The sequence below is a fragment of the Cetorhinus maximus genome, chromosome 28 (genome assembly GCF_964194155.1).
Source record: "Cetorhinus maximus chromosome 28, sCetMax3.hap1.1, whole genome shotgun sequence".
Taxonomy (NCBI): domain Eukaryota; kingdom Metazoa; phylum Chordata; class Chondrichthyes; order Lamniformes; family Cetorhinidae; genus Cetorhinus; species Cetorhinus maximus.
The window spans coordinates 25,814,465-25,839,456 of NC_135906.1; the positions used below are offsets into that span (position 1 = coordinate 25,814,465).

Genomic DNA, 24,992 nt, shown 5'->3' on the forward strand with positions numbered 1-24,992 from the left:
TTGCTTATTTAAAAAAAGAAATCAGCTGCATTCTCAATTTGTATGCAAATACCACGGGATACCTTTAGGTCACAGTAACTCCCTCAATGAACTCGTGGATAAAGACGGCACTAAATCAGATTAACCAGAAGGCCCCATGGTTCAGTTCCTGGTCTGTGGTGGGCAATGTTCCCTTTAAAGTTTTGCCATTAAGCGCAGCCAGCCTCTTCAACGTCAATGTTATTTTTGTGCGCCCGTACATTTAACATGGAACAAAGCTGCATGGTACCTTCCCCAGGCTGCTGTACAGCCAACACACGCATGGAGCTTAGCAGGAACGTTGGCATCGAGTCAGTCAATCGCAACTGGGGCAATAGTCGAGGAGCGACAATTGACGGTGATTCAGCCAAGAATGCGGAGAGAAATCACCTACATCAGATTGCTACCCAGCGATCCCACTCCATGTACGAATGCCGAGCCGGGGAAAGTTTCAGACTGTGCTGCAACACACTCCTACTGTCAGATATCCTACCTCGAATTATGGAAGCAAGTTAGCTCCTTAGAAAAGTGGAGAGCTACTGGTCACCACACAATTACACCGGAGAAACTGGCTTGTTCCCCTTCCAGCAAAGCAGGCCAATATAGAGGATTTGAAAGGGATGCTTCGAACGGTGAAGGGTTTAGATCAAGTATATAAAGAAAAACAGTTTTCAATAGCTGAAGGGTCAATAACCAGAGGTATTAATTTAAAGGCGACTGGCAAAAGAAACCAGGAGTGACATGAGGATTTTTTTTTAAAAAACACAAGGGTGGTTTGCACGGTCTGATAGGTTGGGGAAACAGATTCAGTAGTAGCTTCCAAAAGGGAATTGGATAAATACTTGGGAGGGAAAAAAAAATTCAGGAATACCGGAAAGACAATGGGAGTGGGACTAACTGCATTGCTCTTTGAAAGGGCTGGTACAGGCTGAATTGTCCAAACGGCCTGCTTATGTGCGGTAGTGTTCTACGATTCTATATCTCTGCAAGAGAAAGAATGAAGATTGACTGGTTTAACACGACTACAGTCCATTAATTTTTCTCTTTGCCATTTTTACGAATGGAATTGTTGAGGCTTTACAACAGTAAAACTTGAACTTGTGCAAAATGGTTGAGAATGCTCAAAAACCTGGCTCTCAATCTTGAAACCTATCTAATGTCAAAAACAAAGACAGTGATTCATAAGTCGGTAATGCTGAACACTCTTCTGCGCAGAGTGTTGCTGAGCTAGTTAACAAACAAAAAGCTCCAGGGCAGTGCAACAGGCAGGAAGACTTTACAGTCTGCAGCGAACAAACAGCACCAGCCATTCATTACGCTTACTCACACTAGCCCACAGACTCGCTTATAGGATTTTGCAATGCAGGGTGCAGTAATTAGAAACCAAAGGCAGCACAACAGCCTCTACAGGGTATCTGGGACCAGTGCGAACTGGGCAAGCAATGGTGGGTCTCCTTAATCAATAATCAGATTGAAGAATCCTAACTGAGGTACGCAGAGTCTAAATCAGGAAGTGTACATTAGAATAGTTAATTCAACAGCAAATCATGAATAAATGTGGAAAAGAGTAGGAGGGAAAGGTGGGATTAAGAGAGACAAAAAAGTTAAAACAATTTAACTGTCTTAACTTTTTTTTTAAAAAACTACGATAATTAAAATCTGAAGGAATGGGACCCATATACACCAACTTATCTCCATTCCAGGTACTTCGATGCAGGGTCTCTTAGGGAGATACAGAAGCATCGAGAGCAGCATGGCAACTTGGGCAGTAACTTCCTGATCTCTGTGTTTAACTGTACCTGTGGGGGTTGCCGGAAGTCGCTGTCTGATTTACTCTTGGATAACAGCGAGTGCAGTTAGTCTTAGTGTTCATTTTATTGCAAAATCCGGATAATCACGTCTAAATTAACAGTGCCTGAGTCCTGAGTCGCTCATGGGGAAAATCTATACATGCCATGGTGATGGAATTGAGAAAGTCAACCTCAAGAACAAATAGATCACACTATGGGTGTGTTACACAGCTACTGAATTAGCAGTTCTTAGGAAATGATGAATAACCCACAAAATTAATATGGTCAGTATATAATTTGAAGAATTTTAAAGAACTGAAAATTAAACTGAGTCATGTGGAAATATCTAAGCTGGGTTGGTTGAAGGGTTTAATTAATCATTCGCACAAATGTAAAGGTTTATGATTTGAGGATCAGCGCTTTTCTGGGCAATGGGCGACTGTGAGAATCAGAGCTAGGAGGGCCACACGTTCATGTGGAAGAATAAGTGAACCATAGAGTGGAAGAAACTTGGGTTAGATCGGAATATTCTTGGGTCCAATTATAATATAAAATATCATTATGATTAATGAGTGACGGTAAAATGCAATAGAAAAGTTACCGGAAATGGCGCTTTAGAAAGTGTGCACCATATGCAAAACAACAGTAGCATCGCCCACAGTCATTCCTGCAGCAGAATGCAGTCAACGGAGGAAAGTTACATAATACAAGCAAGTGAAGAGGGCACTTAGTAGAGCACATACCTCCACCACGCTGTATTAACTCAACATTATTACAATTACACAGTTCTTCCTTGAGGCCTTTTCCTGCCTAGTTGATGCTCTGCACTACAAAGCTGAAAAAAAATATTATTTTTACGAAGAGCCTCCATCTCACTGAAGAGGCTTCAAGCCACTGCGCATCCAATAACCTGCTCTGAAAACTCTGCTCACATTTTGACAGCTGTCACAAATTCTACCACGGCAGCTGAGACAATCCACAACATACTCAAATCAAAACCATTCTAAAGCAAACGGCCCAAAACATCCAAAAAATCAATTCACTCTATTCCCCCAATGTGAACGGATCCTTTAAAAAAAAATTCCAGGATCCGAATCTTTGACAAAAACCAACCAGTTTTTTTCCTTGGGCAATACCCTATCTGTGCACTGAGCTTTGCTGAAATCCGTCTGTTAGTTTTTGAGGTATACTGCTTATCTTTAAACAAGCTAACAAATGGGTGAAAGCATTACCTCTGCCTACCTTCAGTGGCAGAGGTAATTATGTAATTATGCTTTGTTAAGCCATATCTCATGAAAGAGAGGAGGAAATAATTGGGACAGCAAAGGGAGGAGTGGTAAACTTTGATCAATCACATTTTGCTGTTGGTCATATGCCAGTCTAACCACACGCTCCCCATTAATTAATGGTAGTTAATAGGCTGTGTATTAATTAAGAGTTTTAGTCATTTGGTAGCATAGAATGTCAGTACTGCTGAATAAAGAGACATAAGCTCTTAACTTGAGTTCCACGGCAATGTATCTGTGGGGCACCCATGCAATGGGAACCACCTGAAAACGTGATTTGAATCACAAACTTCGGATGGTCTTGACTATGTTACGTCAACAGTTACCCAGAGAAAGTTAGAAGAATTAAAACCACTCCTAGCATCTGGGTAACTATCGTACTGACCTCCCACAATCCCCTCCAAGGGATTCCCAACCATCCCACACAGCCCCCAACACTCCCATGAGACCCCCAACACCCAACCTCCCCACAGGGGGCCCCTGGCACCCCACCCCTCGACCCGCATGGGATCTCCCGACTGCCACCCAACCCCTCAATCTGAACCCCTCCACAGGCCTCCCACACCCACCCCCGACTGATCCCTGCACACCCGCCTCTAATTGGCCCACCCCCAACCCCCAACTGACCCGCCCCAAACACCCCTCCCCCCACTGACCCGCCCCAAACACCCTTCCCCCCACTGACCCGCCCCAAACACCCCTCCCCCCACCGACCCGCCCCAAACACCCCTCCCCCCACCGACCCGCCCCAAACACCCCTCCCCCCACCGACCCGCCCCAAACACCCCTCCCCCCACCGACCCGCCCCAAACACCCCTCCCCCCACCGACCCGCCCCAAACACCCCTCCCCCCACCGACTAATCCCCATCCCTGTTGACCCACCCCTAGCCCCCTCCCCACTGACCCACCCCTAGCCCCCTCCTGACTGACCACCCCAACCCCCTCTCTACTGACACCCCCCCAACTCTAGCCACTTACATTATACACTTTCTCCCTGGCCTGGACCTTTAAACTTAGCTGGTTTACGGCAACTAGTGCTATAAAAAAGGGAGCACAGTTTACTTATCTTTCACTCTACAGCCCTAGGCTGTAGGCCCCGGGAGCACACTGCGCTGCATGGATCTCACCTGGCGTGAATCGGAAGGTCTGGCGAGATAGGAGCGCCTGGATTTGAAGCTAAGAAATTATGAACGTAGTGGCAATGGGACTCAGTTACCACCCCTTCGGAAGTTATGGCCCAAGGTAGCAAAGCTTTTTGTCTTGCGCTCAGCAGGATAGATTCGCAAGAATACCAATTGCAAAGGGAACAACAATTTATACTGCATGAGAAGAGAGTGCTAATTGGTTGGCAAGTGGACGCTGATTGGTAGGAGCATTGCCATGGAGAATGCACCAGGGAACAGTTAACTGCCAAGAGAGTTTTCTTAACCACATTCATTGGAGAAGCTCGTCAAAAATCTAACTGAAAAGGGATACAATACCGTCCCAGGCTTTCTTATGAATTTCTTTTGCCTCCTGTTCAGGCTTCTCTGCTGCTTCCTTTACTACTTTCAGTGATTCAACCTCTGCTTCCCAGATCTCCTTCTTCTTCTGTAACTCTGTGAGTGTTTGCTGTTGAAAACACAACAAATAAAAGCGCATGACAATTTCTATTTGGCAAGTTTTGTTTCACCGAAGTCAAGTGATGCCGCTGTTCAGCAATGGGACAGTTACCCACTTTTGGCATCTTTTCATGTAGATACAGCAATGCTCCTCTGGCTTTGTTTTTTTTTTAAAAATGTTCCTTACACATTTCATGACACATTTCAAAGGTGGATGCAAAGGATCCCGCATCACAGTCTGAAGAGAAGCACAGAGCTCCCCTGGTGCCCAAAGAACAATTCATCCTTCAACCAACATCGCCAGAATAGATCAACTTGTTATTATCTCATTGCTGTTTCTGAGATCTTGCTGGGCATAACTGGTTATTGCACTTGCCCCAAATGACAGTGGCTGCATTTCCAAAGTAGGTTTTCAGGAAATGTTGAGGTGCTTGGGAGACGCTAGGTAAATGCAAGGTTTTTTTTTTAAAAACATGCTGCATCAAACCAGGATCATAGTTCTCTCCCTCATTTCCACTCACCCGCAACACTCACCACCTCCATCACATGCAGCCTGCTGAAGTGCATCACCTAGACTTAAACACGACAGTCTAAGAGAAGTCACGGAGGACAAAAAGGCCATGCGGCCCATCAAAGCTCAACCTTTACGAGAAAGACCAAAGATAATTCTTTCTGATGCAGCAGCTTAGTACACAATCATACATAGACAGTTGCCATGCCCGTGAAACCATATATTATAGTGAGTTACCACCCTCAGGTGTTAAGTGGGGCAGGGGTGGAGAGAATTCATAAGAAATAACAATGCAAAAAAAATAGCTAAACCAACAGGTGAAGTTCCCTCAATTCGCTCACGTTCTGGAGCTGCGAGAGAAGTGGGAGGGGAACCAAAGCACTTTTTAAAAATCTTCATAAATAGAAACCATTTCTGACATATTTGTAGCCGCACATGCCTCAGGAAAGGCTATGATAATTTGTGTCTGTTTCCAGTGAATCAAAAGCGAAGTGCTCATGGTTAATGTTAATCCAAATATTAAAGCAAGCTGGTCATGCCTTTCTAATAAAATACCGCACAATTGAAAACTGGACATTTACTGTGCTCATGAGCTGGTGATGTAATCTGGAACTCAACTACTTAGATAGCATTTCAACATCCACACCTCAAAGTGCAACAGGTCAGAGGTGTCGACAGTCACCTATAAAAGAGCTCGAATGCAGAGTGAGGGGCAAACCTGTTTATCTTCCCTGCTTCTCTTTGCTTCTTCGATGAGCTGCTGTTTGAGTCTGAATCCTTCTTTTGCAATTTCCGCCATTTTCTGCAAGGTTTCCTTCTCCTTCCGCCCTTGCTCCCTGTTTTGTGGCAAAGAGGGCACAAAGATTTCTTCAGCTCTTGGGATACAAGGGGCCAACAGCTCAACAGTATTGATTACAATTCTCAGAGACAGGCGTGGACCACAGAAAAGTTACTGAGTTAACGCCCCCAAAGGGCCACAGTTGCCAACTTCTCTAAAATATGAAAGGGGTTTCTATCGGGTTCTGCAATTTGTGTCTTATTTATTCATTCATTCATTCACTCACATGACCTGCACCTTCCTGGAAAGGCCAACATTTATTGTTCTATCCCTTATGAAGGTGGTGGTGAGCTGCCTTTGTGCCTTGTTAGGCCATGTCAGAGGGCCGTTAAGAGTAAACCATATTGCTGTGGCTCTAGAGTCATTTATAGGCCAGGCCAGGTAAGGGCGACAGGTTAACTTCCCCAAGGGTCATTTGTGAATCGGCTGAGGTTTCTGACAATCCAGCAGTTTCATGGTCACCATCACTGATACTAGCTTGCTGTTGCAAATTTATTTTAATGAACTGATTTCTACTCGCAAAATGTCATGGTGGGATTTGAATTCACCTCTCCAATTATTAATCAGGCCCCTGGATTACTAGTCCAGTAACATATCCAATATGCTACTGTACTTAATGGAGTACATCCACAATCAATTTCTACAAATGCTCCTCAGAGTTACATAAGATCACTGAGCTATTCAGGCAAGGGAATCCCCAAACACAATACGCAAAGGCTGCACTGCGCTTGTTCATCCCAACTAAGCCAACCCGTCAGGATGTTTTAATTGACTGTCGCGTCAGTGAGCCAGGGTGGAGGAAAAAATAAAAGATCCAGGTTCTTATTTATCAGGCACACAGTCATTGTAAGTCATTCAACGGGCAGAACTAGGCACAGCCGTGGTGCTTGTCACAGCTGATAAGCTGAGCAAAACACATCAAGACCCAGAAAGCATTAGCCACAAAGACAAGTACCCAAGGTGCTCCAAACAAGGAATCAGCGCCTTCAGGAAAAGGAGGGGACAAAACTGACAGAAGTACAAAGATGGTGAAAAAAGGGCTTCACATTCAAGGTATTGACCCTCCTTAGAAGGCATGTTAACGAGTTAGCTGGGCAAATCAGACATTATAGAGATGACAGAGGTTATGGAAAATCAGCTAATTGAAAAGAGGAAGGGGAAAGGAGGAAAATAAAAGAGTGGGGGGTGCCTTTTGTTGAAAAATATTTATTTTATGCTGGCAAAAACGCGCCTGGAGAGAAAAAAAAACTTGTTCTTAAATTATCTATTTTCTAACCTCCAGGGTCAAGTTTCACTTGTGCCTGGCCACACAATCCTAGCACTATGAGGGCTGACAGCCAGTCTGAAATCAAAGACCTCTTAGCAATCCTGAGGCTAATCCAAGACACTGTCAGTGTGTGTGCGTATATATATACACATACACGCACGCACGTACACACGCACGTACACACGCACGTACACACGCACGTACACACGCACGTACACACGCACGTACACACGCACGTACACACGCACGTACACACGCACGTACACACGCACGTACACACGCACGTACACACGCACACACAGGTCAGCAGCCAGATGGCACTCCTTTGCTGATGAAAAAGCAGTCCCTGCTCGAGCGTCCTATGCCTTTGGCAGTGCACTTACTCATTTCGATTGAATTGGTGTGTATATAAAAAAAAAGTTACCAATAATAATGTAAAGCACTTCACAAAACGATCCCTAAATTTAAAGAACAAAATTTTTTCAACGCTCTGGCACGTTGTGCGCACAGAATTTGGGAAAGTTGCAATGTTATCCTGGTCAGCAAGGGCGAGAACGCAAGAGCTGGCAGAATGGACAGGCAAGGGGGAAATCAATCAGCAGTTTACTTGGGTATGAATCTGACTCATCAGCAAGTTTATCATCCTGAGGTGGTTCCAACTGGTACGGTCGAAAATGCAGAGTTTGGCTGACTTATCGTTACAACAGAAAGCGCCCTTTTGACCAAAACTGACCTCCATTCGTTTGGATAAATGCAGCATTCTTGAAGCCTATCGGAAAATAGGTCCCTTACGCTGTTACTGACAATGACAGATCAACATGGTTACACTCACTTGCAGGTATTTTCACACGAAGCACCACTGTTGTATTCATCTGTAGTATCACAGCAATCTACAAAAGGTGACAAGAAAGGAACACTGTATTTATGCAATGAAAATAATGTTCTAAGCAAGACAACGATCAGGAGCTCTGGGGATTTAAGTCTGCCACAATTTACTGGCGAAGATGCATCAAATTGACTGAAGCCTCATAAGCCGAGCAACAGGCTCCCCTGTCATGAAAAGGACTGTTCGTGCCATAAGATCAGGTGTGATCCAAATGCACCTTCCATTGCACCTTCCAAATGCAGCTCCCAGCCGGGTAAGACCGAGCCACACAGACCAGCAAAACCCAAGGTTTCAGGCTAAAGCACAAATGTAGGAAAAGCTAACTCTCCCCTGATGCTAGTTTTTTTTTTGGCTATGCCCCAAACAGAGATAGATAACATCTCCCCTAATAGGGACGGGGAAGCAGGAAGCATTGCCCAGTAGCTCGCACAGAGGAGATCATCGCCAGGGAACTCTAAAAGGACAGGGGAAAACAATGAATATTAAAAAGGAAAAATAAATAAACGTACACAAGTGGTGGCAATCTAACTTGGCACGAGACGTATGAACATCTGGTCATTTAATCAAAAAACTTGGGTCTGAATAATGAGAAGCCAAAACAACATTAATAAATTAGTTTTCTCAATATTAAAAGGGTAATTTGTCACATCGTAGCAGAGCTGCTACAGTATTTTGCTCTTCCTATGTTATAGCAGGCACCATCCTCCTATCACACAGCCCCACCCACAGCCTGAATGGAGCTACACCCGGGCTTTCTGCAGCTGATAGCTCGGTTTGATACTCCTATAACTGTGCACTTCATTAGTACAAATCACTGGTCTGAAATTCCCCCTCATTTGGAAGAAAATATGAGCTATCAATTTTAGCTATCGGTATGATTTCCATTGTACAAATCTTTGTATCACGCGCACGGCTAAGACTGCAAGCAGCAGATTGGTAAATCCCACGTTCGATGTGGGATTTGTTTTTTTACCCCCTCCCCCTTCCTGGAAAATGTTAATTCAGACTGGTGAAAGATTGCTCAGGCACCAGCACCGAACAGCACTCAGGAGCGGGACTGCTTTCCACTCCAGGGACGATGATTCCAAATGCAGTGCCCCAACTGCTGGCTTGGCAGAGATTAGCTAATTCTGCTCCATGCAGAAAACAAAAATCCAAGATCTACCGCCCCCTCCGCATCGCTTAGTTCCGCACCAGTGGGTGCATCTTCTCCGCCGCAGGCCAGAAAATTGACGATAACAACCTGACTTGAACCACTTTCTCAAAAGCTCTGGAGAGCTTTTACTTTTGCGCTCTTTTCCTTTCTAAAAAAGGAAAAGAAATTCGGACAGCTATGCTTCACTCAGCAGCAAGCGCCATCTATAACCACATCAGCTGGCACTGAACTGCTATTAATCTAACAGAATCACCCCAGCTAGCAAAACGTACAAATCAAACGATTCAACCCATGTCACCGAAGTTCAAAGAACTTGGTAAAGCCAATGCTTGAAATTTTCACTGTATCTAGATTTTACCTTCCTAAACCAGGGTTGTGTCTTCGTCAGGCTATTTTGGATGACATTACACAGGAGTGAAGCACGGGCAGTGGAAGCAGTAGTGTAAACACTTTACAATGTATTTAAGAGTGCCACATAAGCAGCTCACCGGTATACCATTAAAATAAATTCATTTACGTCTTACTTTGGTACCAATATGCCAAATGGCAACATCATTATGTCACTCCAGACAAAGTAGGTGAAAAATCACAGCACTAAATCAAATTCTCACACTAAAGAAACATTTATTCTGATTTTCAAACAAAATAGCTAGACAAGAGGTACATACTTGGACAGTTAAGTCACGAAAAGGATGTTAACTGCAAGAGTGGAAATCAGCATTACATAAATATGTTTCTTACGCTTTATGTATATCAGGATCAGAATCAAATGCTGAATTGCAACTATGGCAGCGTGAGGGGGTTTATATACTGTGATATCATAGCATTTTTATAATTACCAGATCCACGTGGGCAATGTCTCAGCCTTGCAACACACTATCACACTACTTTAGGTGGACAAAAGGTCACCTGTGGCTCAGAGAGAAACAGGGGCAGTTTGAAAAAAACCTTGAGATCCTAACAGGCCACGCGGAGAGGGTGCAGCCTTAACAGCAAAGTGGGAAAACATGAATAGTTAGGAATATTCAAATAGTAACAGTAGCAACAATAACTAAACATCAGCTTATTGGCAACGTGAGCTATGATATCAGATTGGAAAAAATACTGAAGCAAACAAGATTCAAAGATTCCTCCACACCGAGAGCACGTGGTGACGTGATACTCAAGTAGGCTGGATGGGCAGAAAATATAAGTGTCAAGGGCCTTTATTGAATGATGAACAATCCATCACAAGCCATACTTTGTCCAGGAGCACGCCTGCGTCATCACTATCAACGTCCAATTACGCTGAGAATCCCTCCCCACCAATATGGCATCCCTGTATGTGGTTCATCCCAAGGTGTCCCGGCCACAATTATGTTGTCGGTAGTCTAAAAGAGGCGGCCAAACTCGCAAACGTTATTTTGCCAGAACCTAGAAGTAATCAGAATCTTCCCGGACTGAATAATTTTCTAGAACAAGGCCCTAGCACACTACACAAGCTACAAGGGGATGGCCTACCTTAAAAGAGTATCGTGATGAATAAGCAAATAAATACCGTGTTATCTTACAGCTGTACTAAAACACACGACGAAAAATTAAAAGCAGAGAGCCAGTATCGATTCCCATACATGGCAAGCTAGCCATTTCGACAGAGACCCAATTGCAGTTGACCATTGTAGAAGAGCTCTTACCACAAATGCCATCATTCACACGAGAAGATGGAATGTACCGAGGTCTGTGGCCAGCGTTAGTGCAGTGGAAGCTACCATTTGGACAGGCAGATGTTCCTAGGAAAAATAAACCCCAGTCAGACATTACAACAACAACTCTCACTTATCCAGCGTGGTGAACCTTCACACGTACTAGACAAAAGAAGAAACCAGAGACTCAGCAGGGGCTGGTCGCACAGTGAGTCAAGGTGACTAAAGGCATGGTCAAACATTCATTTTTGGGGTTTTTGAAGGTGAATGCAGACATTTCAAGGCAAAGGGATTGCAAAAGGGAATCCAACAGTATAGGGAGTAATGACTAGTTGAAGCAGCGTACAATCAGAATGAAGTGCGAGTTGAGATTTGGGCCGAAGGAGGTTCATGTCAGTAGAAAGAAGAAAAAAAAAAATGTATTTATATAGCACCTTCCATGACCTCAGGGTCTCCCAAAGCAATTCATAGTCAATTAAATACTTTCGAAGTGCAGTCACAGTTGTAATGTAGTATATGCAGTAGCTAATTTGTGCAGCAAAGTCTCACAAATGTGATACTATTTTCCGTGATGTATAAACGCTGGCCAGGAGATCAGAGAGAACTTCTTTGCTCTTTGTCAAATCGCACAATGGGATCTTTCACATCGGCCCGAGGGGCTTCAGTTTAATGTCTCACCCTGTAACTAGCCTATCTCCTGTGCCATCACATATGGGGGCACCCCCAACAATGGAGGCTGTTAGCAAAGGTACACAGGTACAGGAGAATCTAAAGTCACATGGACCGAAAAGCTGGGAGGGGAGAAAGCACACAGCTGGGAGATGGCAAGGACAACATGAAGTGAGCTTGGTAACGAAAGGCAAGAAGAGCAAAGGTTCCAGAAATGATGCAGGAAGGTTAGCAGGTAAGTGCTGAAAAAGTGAGCTCTGTGAAAGCAAAAGCTGACACACAAACAAAAAGTCAGGACAGGGAGCTGTATTGGAAATTCTGTCTGGCTCTTGAAATTCTTCGATGATGTATATATGTTGTTACATTATTAGGGATATATAGTAAGCTTGGGAAGAAAGCAGGAGCCACTGGCAGCTTTTCCCAGTGGTTCTATTTGGCAAACCACATGCTCCTTTGACCTAACCAGAATATTGTGACTTTAGAACACATTTGTGTTCTAAAATCATCTCAGGGAGACACCGAGGGGCAGGGTGACAAAAATCACAGATTGATCCTATAGTAACTTGAAGTTAACTTGGGTATAAAAATGGATTATGAACAACAATATGCTAACCTACTCCTTCACCTAGTCTCTGATGTGAAGTACAAAACAACTGCTTCCTCCTGACTTTTTTCAAAAATTCATTCATGGGATGTGGACTTCGCTGGCTGGGGCCAGCATTTATTGCCCATCCCTAGTTCGCTTGAGAAGGTGGTGGTGAGCTGCCTTCTTGAACCGTTGCAGTCCATGTGGTGTAGGTACACCCACAGTGCTGTTAGGGAGGGAGTTCCAGGATTTTGACCCAGTGACAGTGAAGGAACGGCTGATATATTTCCACATGCAAATCTGACAAAGATTCACTCGACTGGTTCCTATGAGAAAAGTTCGAGTGGACTAGGCCTATAATCCCTAGATTTTAGAAGGACGAGAGATGATCTCATTGAAACATGAGATCCTTAAGGAACTTGATAGGGTTGATGTTGAGAGGATGTTTTCACAGGTAGGGGAGTCTAAAACTAGGGGGTCCACCGTCTCAAAATAGGGGATCGGTCGTTTAGGACTGAGGAGGGGGGGAAATTTCTTCACTCAAAGGGCTCTACCCCAGATTGCTGTGCATGCTCAGTCTTCTGAATATATTCCGGACAGAGATTGATGGGTTTTTGGATACCAAAGGATTAATGGGATAGAGCAGGAGGGGACAGTGAGGCAGATCAACTTTGATTGAATGAACAGGGGAGCAGCTCGAGGGGCCAAATTACCTGCTCCTATTTCTTAGACTCTTAAATTTAATTTGCCTCATTCAGGAGCAAATCAACACACCTGCCCAGTTCTACAATTCCTCTGCACTAGAAACAGTTGAATTTTTCGTTTTGAATCTTTTTTTCTAACATGTAAGGCGACTTGCACACCAGTTATTACGTTGCACAGTCGACACTGAAAATTTCAGAAGAGAATTAAGAATTATGAATGAATGAGCTAAGTACTAACGAGTTGGCACGTGCCAAGCAATATCTCAGTTAAAATGGTTCACAACTATTTGAATTTTGAGCTATCACAACAAAATACTATATGAAGCAGCAAGGTAGTACAGTATTGAGTGCCACAACCACACAATGGCAAGAAGCAGCTTTAACCCCTGGACGGAAAGAAAAAACACCAAATTAAGCCCTGGTATGAAGGGCTTATCCTGTGAAGAAAGGTTGAAAAGACTGGGCCCTACACCCCTTGGAAGAATGACCGGTGATCTTATTAAAACATTTATGATCCCAAGGGGACCTGACAGACTCATGGTGGGTGTGGGGGGGGGGGGGGGGGGGGGGGGGGGGGGTGGTGGGTGGGTGTGTGTGTGTGTGTGTGTGTGTGGAGACTAGAACTAGGGGACACAGTTTAAGAATAAAAGGAGTCCCTTTTAAGTCTGAGATGAGGAGATTTTTTTCTCTCCCTCAGAGGGCTGTTAGTATGTGAAATTGTCTTTCCCAGAGAGCAGTGGAGGCTGGGTCACTGAATTTATTCAAGGCTGAGTTAGACAGGTTTTAAATCGACAAGGAAGTCAATGGTTATGTGGGGCAGACAGGAAAGTGGAGTTGAGCTAGATCAGCTATGATCTTTTTGAATGGCGGAGCAGGCTCGAAGGGCCAAATGTTCCACTGTACTCTTGCTCCTAAGTCCTATGTTCCCATGTTGCTCATTTGTGCTTAAGATTCATGGGTCTTTTTAAACAGCAAGGCCTGGATCCAAGAATGTGACATTTCTTTTAAAGAGGTAAAGATGTATGTTTGCAGTTTACTTCTCAATTTGAAATAAGAGTCAATTCAAATCGCAATACTTGTATACAAAGCCTCCTGCAACACTATTAAAATAGCTTAATTTGCTACTGGATTATCCAAATAACTGAATTAATTAGATGTTGCTCGTTTCTGAAGTTAGGACTGCTGATAGGTAGGTGGCAGCATAAGTACATGATAGGTGACCTGACTCTGTGAACAGCACTGATTGCCCATCGCTCGTGATCAATTGACTAGGCCCACAATCTTACCAACATCCCAGCAAAAATATATGGTTGAACTCCTGCATACGAAGCACACTATAGCTGCGAAATGCCAGCACTTCAAGACGCTGCAGGCAAAAGACCAGGCAGAGAAAAAAAATCACTCGCACCTCCATTATTTCAGCCAACATAGCATAAGTACCGCATGCGATAGGTTAAGTCTAAAGTCGATACAACTGCAAATTTGTGGGTAAATTAAATTTGTTCTTCTAAGCAGTGACAGCCTCTTAAAGCTCCCTTTTGACCTTTGGCTAAAACATAAAAATGCAGCATAGACTTGAAAGGTAACAGCACAAAAGCAGGTTTCCTGGGAGGAAAAGATGGCGATTTAAGTCAAGATGGAACAAATTACTATTTGAGCAAATCAGTTAACCTGACAATGACATCCAATGAACACTTAAAGTGCAACCATGAAATGAAATTTTGCATAAAGGACATCACTGCCCCATCAAGGAAGTAACAGCAGCAGTTTGAGCAATAACGAATCACTTGCCCGAATTATTGTTACCAGTCCAAGTGATGTTAATCTCTTCACCTTCCGTAAGATATGGCAGCTTTTCTCATAGGCTCCTTTACTGGCAAACATGAATTCTCTTTTACATAGACCAATGGAGAGGAGAATTTCTGTTTGTAAAGTTTTACAACCGGTGCCATCTGAGTAGTTTGGTGATATGAGTACATTTTAATTGCACACAGTATAGGAGCAATGCACAGCACGAAGTAACAAACCTGTCTTGTCTTTGGTAAAGGCCCAATGCATTGCAACTCACTAATAAAAACCTGTGCAGTTATACTTCCTCTGGTAGTGCACTAGTTAGCATATTGCTGAAAAAAGAGACTCGTTGAAGCTTTGCACATTTACACAAATGAGTGATGTGGTATATGAATTTCAGTGCCAGTGTGATGCCAGGTACAAAGGCCATACATCCCTAAGACTGGTAGGTCATATCAAACAGCATGTCCCAGCCACTGTTTGCAACGGGCAAGGTACAGACCATACCCAACCAGCCCGTGCTTGCAAAACTCAAAACACATTGTCCAACATTAGACGCAATTCCGCAATTGGACATTTGCTAAATGTTGCTCAGCGTGCTAAGAGTTACGCTGACAACCAATTTAAGATTGTCAGTCGAGCTCACAGTGTGGCACATTTGCGTGTACTGGAAGCTACATATATTAATACACGGGGCCCTGTTCTTTGTAGGCAGAAAGAATATGTACACACATTGTACCTGTTTCAGCTAAACAAAATAAGTGGCAGCCATTCGCTGACTCATTCCTCAGGGGAATGCCTTGACCAATCGGGGTCAAGCTGCCTGGTTTAAATTTCAAACAATGCTTGACAGTTAACTGTCAGTCAACATCACAGGTGCATTCTCCATCCCAATGCCTCTACCAATCAGAGGCCACTTGCCAACCAATCAGCACTCTCTTCTCATACAGTATAAATTGTTGTTTTCCCCTATATTATTATTCTTAAGTGTCCTGATGAGTGCAAGACAAAAAGCTTCGACACGTCTCTTTTTTCAGCAATACTCAAGTTCTGTGCTACCAAACGACTAGTTAGCATATTTGTGGAAAATTCCTTTGGGCCCTATTTTAAACAGGTTAATGACTACAAAATAGCGCACATAGCCAGTATAATGCAACTGCATTAACCGAGAAGATGAGACAAGAAATGAAACCTTCCTCCTGGTTAATGCAGAAAAAAATAACCTTCTTATTTTCAACTTTATCTCACTTTAAAAAGAAATAAATATACAGTAGAATGCAAAACACTGCAGACGCTGCAAATTTGAAGGCTAGAAAGTGCCGGAAATACGTGAGGTCAGGCTGCAGACGCGGGGAGAGAAACGTAGATATGTAAGAAATTGGAGTCTTTAATAAACGGGTATTTTCTAGATTTTATGGGATTAGCTAAACAACCTTGATTTTCTCTCTGGAAAGAGGATTTCTAAACACTTTGACCTCTGAACAGTCTTAGTTCAGGCTGCCATGTTGACATTCCTAAGCTGATAAGGGGGTCCGCAAGACACCATTCTATCTATGCAAGCGTTTAGAAAGGGCCAGGATATGACCCTCAGCAAGATGTAAACTAAAAAGCTGACCTCGAGCAGGGTTACCCACAAGATGGGTGGTAACCAGCCTGACTTTCTGAGTGCCTATCCTGTATCCATTGGTCAGAATAGTTAGACAGATGATTGACACTGGGTAAGCTACCAGCCCCCTGAAAAAGGATATGTATAATCGGTGTCATACTGACGGTGGGGAGTGGCTGAGGTGCTGGTGAAGTGACAGTGCTTGTTGGGCAGCTGCCTTCTCCAGGTGGAAGATAGACAAGAGGAGGAGGAGGAGGAAGATCGAGGGAAGAGTTTCCTAACACTTCGACGAGAGAACGGAGTGCTGTCATGGGCTGCATACATTAACTAATTAGGCAGAAAAAAAGTATCATATCTGAAAAGTTGTTTCTTAATAAACCATATTAAAATTACTCATGAGTAGTCAAATGCCTATTTAGGGATCAGCAAAACACTGCGGATGCTGGAAATCCGAAACAAAAATTGCTTCTTCAGTTCTGAAGAGGAGTCACACGGACTCGAAACGTTAACTCTGTCTTTCTCTCCACAGATGCTGTCAGACCTGCTGAGTTTTTCCAGCAATTTTTGTTTGTGTGCCTATTTAGGTATCTGTGGCCCTGAACCCTGAAATCTTAGTTAATGCTTCAGGCTGATGACCTGGAACATTAACCCGGTGGTTCTTTCTCCACAGATGCTGCCTGCTGCTTACACTTAACAAGTTGTTTCCAAAAGATGGTGGTGGGGGGGGGCGCTGTTCGAAAAAATAGCGGTGCTGCCTCTGGTGGTAAATCAAGAAATAGCCTTAGCAGCTCCCAAGCTAGGATTCTGACCTGGTTCATCCGAGCCATCCTTGCAATCACAGTAGTCGTCATTCACCTCGTCAAATAGAATGGTTTTGGAGCCGTCCAAACATGTAAATGGTTTGGTCTCATCATAGAAGTGTCGATCTACAAGGAAAGGGATGAGTTATTGGTTAAAAATCAGGATCGCACAGATCTTTAATTTTAATTCAGCTCATCTGAATTGCGATGTAGAATTTACAGCACCAGCCTAACTGACATCTGAATGGTGTTGATGCTCCACACCCACCTTTTCATTTCACTCTATCACATATTCTATTCCTTTCATGGACTTACCCAAATTCCACTTAAATGCATTTTAAACCTCTCCCCTCCCGCTATCTAAATCTATTTTCATGCATTCGATGAAGGGAAGCGTTGCCTGAGCTTGTTTTGTTCACACCTGGAATGCAATTACTAAGACACAGAACAGACTTCACAATTGCAGTATTTAAAGGCTATGCATCCATTAGCTTTTCACACATATAAATCAGTAAATACAGTGCATTTACAAAGCACAAGCTTATTGAACAACCTACTGAACTGTCTGAAATAGCTAATACATTTAAATAAGCACCACTTTTGTAACGTGTAGGTGTTCAAAATCAGGAAAGGTCTGGAGAGTAGGCAGGGAGAAACAGTTCCCATTGGCGTGGAAGGATCAAGCATTGATTTAAAGCGAATAACAAAAGAAGTCACCGTGGCCCGAGGAAAAACTCCTTTTTTTATTATTCAGCAGGTGGTTAGGATCTGGAATGCACGCCTGACATTGTGGCAGAGGTAGATTCAATCGCCGTTTTCAAAAGAGAATCAAGACTATTCTCTGAAGAGAAAGCGTTTGCAGGGCTGGAGGGAAAATGCAGAGGAGTAAGACTGAACGAGTTGCTTTTGCAGAGAGCCAACACAGACCCAATGGGATGTACGACCTCCTCCTGTACTGTAACCATTCCACGATTCCTCTGGTACCAGCAGATGATTAGTGCCAAAATAAAAACAAAAATACCTGGAAAAACTCAGCAGGTCTGGCAGCATCGGTGGAGAGGAGCACAGTTGACGTTTCGAGACCGCATGACCCTTAGAGTCATGCGGACTCGAAACGTCAACTGTGCTCCTCTCCACCGATGCTGCCAGACCTGCTGAGTTTTTCCAGGTATTTTTGTTTTTGTTTTGGATTTCCAGCATCCGCAGTCCTTTGCTTTTATCTCTGATGGTTAGTGCCATCTGCCTGAAAGAGACTGCGACTCAGTGATAAGCTTGAACAATGATAAGTGGTGGGCATTGTATTTTTGAAGTGGAGTCATTATTATAACAAAAGGAACCACATCAGCCAATTGATATACGGCAAGGTCCCAAAACTGCAAGGAGATAGAGACCAGATAATGGAGACACAAAATGCTGAAAGACTCAGCAGGTCTGGCAGAGAAAGAATGGACGGTTCAGGTCGATGACCTTTTATCAGACTCAGTGATCAGATAACCTGTTTTAGTGATGTCAGTTCAGGAATAAATATTGGCCAGGACACCTGGAGAATTGCCCTGCTCCTCTTTGGAATAGTGGCTTTTGGAATCAAAAACGTGATTTCTAAATCTGCGGACATCATCAAATTGGAGTGGATGGTCAATACTGAGGAGGACTGTAACAAATTATAGGCAGACATTAATAAACTTGCAGAATGGGTAAATAACCAGCAAATGAAGTTCGATGCAGGTAAATGTGAGGTAATACATTTGGTAGGTAGAATAGGGAGGTCAGTTATTACTTGGAAAGTGAAAGTTTAGGTGGGGCAGAGGAACAAAGGGAACTCCGTGTCCAAACACATCAATCACTAAAAGTTGCACCACAAGTTAACAAGGCCATATAAAAAAAACAAGTCAAGCTCCTTTTTAGGTTCATTTTTAGAAGGACAGAATCGAAAACAATGCTAAGGTTGCATCAAACCTTGGTTAGACCAGGCTTAAAGTGTACTCTATACAGGTTCTGGTCACCATATTATAAAAAGATATAGGGACACTGGAGAGGGTGCAATGACTTACAAAGATGCTACCAGGAGGACTTGGGTATAGTCCAGGGTGGGGGGGGGGGGGGGGAGGAAGAGAGAGAGAGAGAGAGAGAGAGAGAGAAAGAAAGGAGGAGGGGAGGGGAGAGGGAGGAAGGAGGAGGGGGGGGGAGAGGGAGGAAGGAGGAGGGGGGGGGAGAGGGAGGAAGGAGGAGGGGGGGGGAGAGGGAGGAAGGAGGAGGGGGGGGGGGAGAGGGAGGAAGGAGGAGGGGGGGGAGAGGGAGGAAGGAGGAGGGGGGGGGAGAGGGAGGAAGGAGGAGGGGGGGGAGAGGGAGGAAGGAGGAGGGGGGGGGGAGAGGGAGGAAGGAGGAGGGGGGGGAGAGGGAGGAAGGAGGAGGGGGGGGAGAGGGAGGAAGGAGGAGGGGGGGGAGAGGGAGGAAGGAGGAGGGGGGGGAGAGGGAGGAAGGAGGAGGGGGGGGAGAGGGAGGAAGGAGGGGGGGGGGAGAGGGAGGAAGGAGGAGGGGGGGAGAGGGAGGAAGGAGGAGGGGGGGAGAGGGAGGAAGGAGGAGGGGGGGAGAGGGAGGAAGGAGGAGGGGCGGGAGGGGGAGGAAGGAGGAGGGGCGGGAGGGGGCGGGAGGGGGAGGGAGGGGGAGGGAGGGGGAGGGGGGGAGAGGGAGGAAGGAGGAGGGGGGGGAGAGGGAGGAAGGAGGAGGGGCGGGAGGGGGCGGGAGGGGGCGGGAGGGGGAGGGAGGGGGAGGGAGGGGGAGGGAGGGGGAGGGGGAGGGAGGGGGAGGGAGGGGGAGGGGGAGGGAGGGGGAGGGAGGGAGGGGGAGGGGGAGGGAGGGAGGGGGAGGGGGAGGGAGGGAGGGGGAGGGGGAGGGAGGGAGGGGGAGGGGGAGGGAGGGAGGGGGAGGGGGAGGGAGGGAGGGGGAGGGAGGGAGGGGGAGGGGGAGGGAGGGAGGGGGAGGGGGAGGGAGGGAGGGGGAGGGGGAGGGAGGGAGGGGGAGGGGGAGGGAGGGGAGGGGGAGGGGGAGGGGGAGGGAGAGGGGGAGGGGGAGGGGGAGGGGGAGGGGAGGGGGAGGGGAGGGAGGGGGAGGGGGAGGGAGGGGGAGGGGATGGAGGGAGGGGGAGGGGAGGGGAGGGGGGAGGGGAGGGGGAGGGGGGAGAGGGGGGGGGGAGGGGGGAGGGGGGGGAGGGGGGGGGGGGGGGGAGGGGGAGGGGGGAGGGGGGGGGGGGGGAGGGGGGAGGGGGGGGGGGGGAGGGGGGAGGGGGGGAGGGGGGGGGAGGTGGGGGGGGGGGAGGGGGGGGTGGGGGAGGGGGGGAGGGAGGTGGGGGAGGGGGGGAAGGGAGGTGGGGGAGGGGGGGAAGGGAGGTGGGGGAGGGGGAAGGGAGGTGGGGGAGGGGGAAGGGAGGTGGGGGAGGGGGAGCGTTTACTCACTAGAAAGGGAGACCCCCTGGGGCCGCTTCACCTCCACGGCGCTGTTCAGAGGGAACAGCAAGAGGCCCAAAGTCGCCAGCATCGACATCAGCACCGCCATCCAATCAGCGAGCGAGTTCACGGTTACCGAGGTCCAATCGGAGAGCGGGTCTAACACGGCCAATCAGCGAGTACCCGCCAAACGACCGTCGTCCAATCAGCGAGCGTGTTCCAGTCGAACGCTGTCCAGTCAGCGAGCACCCTCGCGGAGACCGGCGTCCAATCGGCGAACCAGCGGCGACGGGCCTCCAATCAGCGAACGGGTTGGATTCGTGCGGCGTCCAATCGGCGAGCGCGTTTCAGCCCAACGGCGTCCAATCGGCGAGTCCGCAGCGACTGCCGTCCAATAAGCGAGCGGGTTGGAGTCGAAAGCCGTCCAATCAGCGAGCGAGTTTCCAGCGGCGGGCGAACTGCACCAACGCACAGGCAATTGGAAGAGAGATGGAGCGAGAAAGGAGACGTCGGAAAAACGGAGGCAGGAGTTGAGAATGAAATTAAATAGAGCTAAACTTTAAAAACTTTTTTTTTAAAAATCCCGAAATGAATTGGAGCGGCTGTCTCCCCCCAGCCCCTTCACACAGCTCCGGCCCCGCGCGACGATCTGGCTCCTCAAGACTGACCCGATGCCCGGGTGACGCGTCACCTCAGCCGCAGCCTGCTGATTGGATGGAGGGTCGCGGCCGCACCGCGCATGTGCCAACTTCCGACCACACCCCCCCTCCCGGTGCATTCTGGGAGTTGTGTTCTTCTCCTCCAGTGACTCATTCAAGAGTGGGAGGCAGGGGCTTCTGTGCTCAGGACTGGATTGGAGGTGCAAGAGTAGGGGGAGGGGGGTGTAAAGGGGAATTGCAGGGCAAAGGGGAATTTATTTAAGGGAATCGAAGTTCATGTGGAAATAGAAGTTTAGGAGCAAAAGGGATTTAGGGGAACAAGTGAGTTAATTTTGGGGAAAATGGATTAGAGGGGGTTTATGGGGAAAAGAGGTTTAGGGGAACAGGGGAGTTTATCTTGGGGAAAGAGGTGAGAGATTTTATGGAAAGGAGGGACTTAGGGGAACAGGGGAGTTTAATTTGGGGGGAAAGGGATTCGAGAGGGAGTTTATGGGGAAATGATATTTAGGGGAAAAAGGAGGTTTCGGGGAACGGGGGTTTATCTTGGGGAAAAGGGGATGAGAGAGTTTATGGAAAGGAGAGATTTAGCTGGGAAGAGGGGAGTTAATTTAGGGGAAAGGGGGATTAGGGAGTTTATGGGGAAATGGGATTTAGGGGAACAGGGGAGTTTATTTCAAGGGAAGGTGGATTAGAGAGTAAGGGAGTTTATGGAGAAGGGGGGAATTGGAGAAAGGGGTTTATGTGGAAGGGGGAATTTAGGAGTTTAAAAGGAAAGAGGTGGCTATAGGGATTGGAGGATTTGATGGAGAGGGTTATGTTGAAAGGGGTTAGATTATAGTGTCACTTTATTGTTAGAAATAGAAGCCAAAGAAAAAAATCTGACACCAGGATTAAAGTTATCCTTTACTAGTTTACATCTGTGTCTGCTTGTCCTAATTTTGCAGTTAACTTTATACCGATATTCCAGATTTGCTTTTTCCATATCCTTAACTCACATGATCACTTAACTTCACCTTGAAAAGCACAAGTTTCCCCTCATTATTTGGTCTTTTAAACCAGGAAGAACGCTTGTGTTTCTTGTCCATACTGCATCCAGTTCTTGTGTTGTCCCACATGTTTCTCATCTCAGTGTAACGGTTTTACCAGAGAACATTGTACAGTTTGATCACAACTTTTTCCTGACCGTATTGCCATTCCATATCCTACACGCTTTGTTTTTCCTTTTATTATTTCATGGGATGTGGGTGTTGCAAGGTCAGGAATTGTTGTCCGTCCCTAATTGCCCTTGAACTGAGTGGCTTTCTGGGCCACTTCAGAGGGTAGTTAAGAGCCAACCACATTGCTGTGGGTCTGGAGTCACGTGTAGGCCTGACCAGGTAAGGATGGCAGATTTCCTTCCCCAAAGGGACATTAGTGAACCAGAGGGATTTTTTTTAACTACAATCGATTATAGTTGTCATGGTCACCAATACTGAGAATAGCTTTATTGATAAAATTTATATTCCACCAGCTGCTGTGGTGGGATTTGAACCTGTGTTCCCAGAGCATTAGCCAGGGCCCCTGAATTTCTAGTCCAGTGACATTACCATTACACCACAATCTCCATCGATTGCTGTTCTGAATAGGTCAGAGGCAAGAGTACAGAAATTGAATTTGCTAAAGGAAAATTTTCACTAAGCATTGAACAGCAGTATCTTTAAACAAATAATTCTGCTTTTCTAGAACAATACAGGACAGAAGGAGGCCATTTGGCCCATCATGCCTGAACTAGTTCTGTGAAAGAGCTATCTAATTATTCTCCCACCACCACCCTACTCTTACCCCATATCCCTGCATATTGTTCCTTTTCAGGTATATATCAAATTCCTGATTGAAAGTTGTATTTGAATCTGTTCCTATCACTCTTTCAGGCAGGCCATTTGAGTTCATAACAACTCACTGTATAAAAAAAAACCTTATCCCCTCTGTGATGCTCTTGCCTTGAATCTGTGTCTTTTGGTTACTGACCAGTGGATACAGTTTCTCCTTCTTTACTATAATCAAAATACTTCATAATTTTGAACTATTAAATCTCCCCAGGAGAACAATCCCAGCTTCTCTCGTCTCTCCGCATTGCTAAAGTCCCTGGTACCATTCTGGTAAATGTCCTCTGCATTCTCTCCGAAGCCTTGGCTTCTGTTACAGAGTTGATCTTCAGACAACTTTTCTTAGTGGAAACATTTAACTTTATTTATAAGACAGCAGCAGCAGCAACTACATGTGTGTATCAAACTCCATAACGAAAGAAGAACTCCACTGTAGAGGTTCCCCGTGCTGCTAACACATTAGTTTACACAGATCATGTGATCTTACAACACAGGATTATTCTTAAAGCTACAGTCCTACATTTCCCAAAACTACAATTACTACGTTCCTCCTCTACCTTTTCTGCACATTTTGTATTTATAAAGCTATTTATTTCATGATGTTACACTATTTACACAGGTCATGAAATTACAAGTTCAGTCTTTCTGGTGGTTTCCTGATCCGTGTGGAATGTTGTAGCTCCACGACTTCCGATTCTTTTGTAGGAACCACATTCTCTGGAACCACATTAACATCAGGTACCTAATTAGGCACAGGCAGTTCAGTATCTTCCACTCTGACAGAGACATCTGACATGTCTGTCCTTGATTGAGCAACTTCAACAGGAACCACAGGCTCAGTAATGGTTACAGGTGGAATATCATTTTGTTGGGGTAGCTCCCTTTTTCTCAAATGATCCACATGCTTACAGGTGATCCAGCCTTCCACTTCCACATGGTACGACAATGGTCTGGTCACAGAGCTTACTTTACCAGGTAACTACTTCGGTCCCCCACCGATACTCTTTACATACACTGCTTCTCCAACAGGAAATTGTCACTCACGACGATGCAAATCATGAGGTCGCTTTTTGGTTCCCTTGACTTTTCTCTACCTTCTCCTCCAAATTGGGAAGTATCAGGCTCAGTCTTGTCCGAACACGGCGCCTCATCAGTAACTCTGCATCTTCTTTCTTTTTACCACAGAGTTTAGTCTCAGCCTTCTTGTTGACTTCACTGTCGGCCAGACTTCCCTCAGATGCAGTCTCAACTTGTCTTCGTTCAGTCGTTGAGCTACCCATGACTTCATTATCTACTCGCATCTTGGAAAATTCTTCGACTTTTGCTTTCAAAGACTCTTTAGCTTCATTTAGCTGATTCTTCAGCTCTTCTGTCTCCTTCTTACATCTGTTGGCTTCCTCCTGGGAACTTAAACATTGCTGAGTCTTCTCTGCCAACTGGTTCTTCAGTTTGTGCAGAGAGGTGTTAAATTCTTCCTGTTTCTCCTCATACTTTTTCAGAGGCACAGACTTTGACCTGAGGGAATCTTGTCATGTGTGAAGGTCTTTCAACAGGTTCTCCTTTTCTTTGCAAAGCTCACTCACTTCATCACTCACCTGTGAACGTTTTCAACTTGGCAGATGTTCGTTCCAAATTTAATTGGTGATCACTTCTATTTAAATATCTGAAAGTGTGTTCTCTTATTACTGTGGTAGAAGCACCCATGTCTGCTTTCATTCTTAATAGTTTACCATTCATTTGCACTGTAACAAATATTGGCTCTGTCTTCCCAACTTTCATGTTGAATAATGAATAAATGTCAGAACTGGTTGTTTCTGGCTCTTCTACACTATA

General features: G+C 45.6%; 1 protein-coding gene across 1 annotated transcript in view; it reads right to left on the minus strand.

Moving 5' to 3' along the window:
- Nucleotides 1–21,323, minus strand: part of prkcsh (PRKCSH beta subunit of glucosidase II) — a 74,768-nt gene extending 53,445 nt beyond the window's left edge. Inside the window, exons 1-6 of the mRNA XM_078531452.1 lie at nucleotides 20,645–21,323; nucleotides 17,202–17,318; nucleotides 11,028–11,123; nucleotides 8,145–8,202; nucleotides 5,926–6,043; nucleotides 4,577–4,706 (exon numbers count right to left, since the gene is read on the minus strand). Of these exons, the coding sequence (XP_078387578.1) occupies nucleotides 4,577–4,706; nucleotides 5,926–6,043; nucleotides 8,145–8,202; nucleotides 11,028–11,123; nucleotides 17,202–17,318; nucleotides 20,645–20,744 (619 nt within the window). The 5' untranslated portion in view covers nucleotides 20,745–21,323. The remainder of the gene's footprint in view (nucleotides 1–4,576; nucleotides 4,707–5,925; nucleotides 6,044–8,144; nucleotides 8,203–11,027; nucleotides 11,124–17,201; nucleotides 17,319–20,644) is intronic.
- Between the last annotated feature and the right edge of the window lie 3,669 nt (nucleotides 21,324–24,992).